Source organism: Bison bison, unplaced genomic scaffold (genome assembly GCF_000754665.1).
Source record: "Bison bison bison isolate TAMUID 2011002044 unplaced genomic scaffold, Bison_UMD1.0 scf7180017864377, whole genome shotgun sequence".
Classification (NCBI taxonomy): domain Eukaryota; kingdom Metazoa; phylum Chordata; class Mammalia; order Artiodactyla; family Bovidae; genus Bison; species Bison bison.
Window position 1 is genome coordinate 317,620 of NW_011494949.1, and position 1,760 is coordinate 319,379.

General features: G+C 50.2%; 1 protein-coding gene across 1 annotated transcript in view; it reads left to right on the forward strand.

Annotated features, from left to right (window-relative positions):
• TRIP13 (thyroid hormone receptor interactor 13) overlaps positions 1 to 1,760 on the forward strand; it is a 16,070-nt gene that overhangs the window by 1,410 nt on the left and 12,900 nt on the right. Inside the window, exons 3-5 of the mRNA XM_010857131.1 lie at positions 253 to 418; positions 525 to 654; positions 1,314 to 1,369. Coding sequence (XP_010855433.1) covers positions 253 to 418; positions 525 to 654; positions 1,314 to 1,369 — 352 coding nt within the window. The remainder of the gene's footprint in view (positions 1 to 252; positions 419 to 524; positions 655 to 1,313; positions 1,370 to 1,760) is intronic.

The following is a 1,760-nucleotide window of genomic DNA, read 5'->3' on the forward strand; positions in this document are numbered from 1 at the left end:
GCACTGCACCCCCTGCCTCTGAGGGGCCTGGGCAGAGTCCTTGGGCAGCTTCCCTGGGTCATACAGCCTGCAGTTACCGCCAGCGCCTAGTTGGTACCAGATCACTCCCAGGCAGGCCCTCCCGCCAGCCCTCTCCATGGGTGCATTTTCCCCACTATGGTCTGTTTTGCTTTTAATCACTCTTTCTTAAGATGTTAGGTTTTTTGTTTTTTTTTTAACTCAGATCTGATTTTATGTGTTTTGTGTTCCTAGCACTGCAAAGAAAGAGGATATAAAGCTGAGTGTTAGAAAGCTACTCAACAGGCATAACATTGTGTTTGGTGATTACACCTGGTCTGAGTTTGACGAGCCTTTTCTCACCAGAAATGTGCAGTCTGTGTCTATTGTTGACACGGAATTAAAGGCTAAAGATCCACAGGTAACTTAATTCTCAGAGCTGAGAAACAGTTAACCCGGGGCCCAAGAACATTTGCTGTTTCGATAGTGTGTTGTATAGATTTATTTGATTTTCGTTCTCATCACAGCCCATTGATTTGAGCGCGTGCAATATTGCACTTCACATCTTCCAGCTGAACGAGGATGGCCCCAGCAGTGAGAACCTGGAGGAAGAGACAGAAAACATCATCGCGGCAAATCACTGGGTTCTGCCTGCAGGTACCTGTGACAGACACAGCAGGTGGCACAAGCCTACGACAGCAGGGCGGAAGGCAGCGCACACCTCAGGCTCGGAGATATTGTGTGTCTGTTGTGTAGAGTTTTAGTGCGTTCTATCTGTTAGGAAGTTTATCACAGGAGAGAAAAGTAGAAATTTCCAGTATGAGGCTACTTGGATGGGTCTCTCGAAGCTGGTGCTAGTTGAGGATGAGGCCGTCGCTCTTCTTTCCTGCCTAGTTGGTCAGTCTTGCTGGACCACTGCTTCCTCCCACCTTCTCTGTACTTCTCTGTGCCAATGGGATCTAGCCGGCTGAATCCCACGTCTAATCCAGGTTAGGCCTGACGTCTTGAAAGCTAGACTCCACCTGCCACTAGGCCCTGCCAGAGCATTGGCCTGTGGGGAGAGTGGTGAGTTCAGGGCAGTGCTTGGGTCCACATGCAGGTCCACAGAAGGTTCATTATCTGCCCAAAGCCGCATGTGACTGCCGCTTATTCAACATCTTTAACTTAGAAATGACTTTGAAAGTTTAGCTTCTCTGTAACCAGAATTGCAGCTTGCCGCGTCTGGAGCAGTTGAGGATGTCTGCGGCTCAGGGTGGATGTAACCAGTAGGCGCAAGGCTTGCTTTCCTAACATTTGGTTTTGTTTTGTTCTCTCAGCTGAATTCCATGGGCTTTGGGACAGCCTGGTGTATGACATGGAAGTCAAATCTCATGTGAGTTATGCTTTTTCCTGAAAGGCTTCCATGTTTTAGGTGAATCATTATTGTGTTCTCTCTAGCGCCTCTTATGTCACGTGGGCTTCTAGGAGTGCTGCTTGCCAGCAACCCCTGCCCTGGGAGTCTGTCTTCTGTCCTGGGCGTCTCCTCTGGGCTTGCTCTGAGTGGAGCTGTACTCTGGGGAGTTCCCCTCGGGAGAAGGGGGAGGGTTCAAAAGTGAACCCACTGGCACTGGGTCACACTGTTAGGAACCTGTGGGCTGAGAAGGCAGTGCCAAGGGGCAGAACAGGTTGGGCGATCTGAGCGGGTACTACCATGTCTGAGCCCCCTTCAAGGTGAAGAGTCCTTCTGCACACAGATGAGGGAGGGGAGGATGCCAGAATTCCGT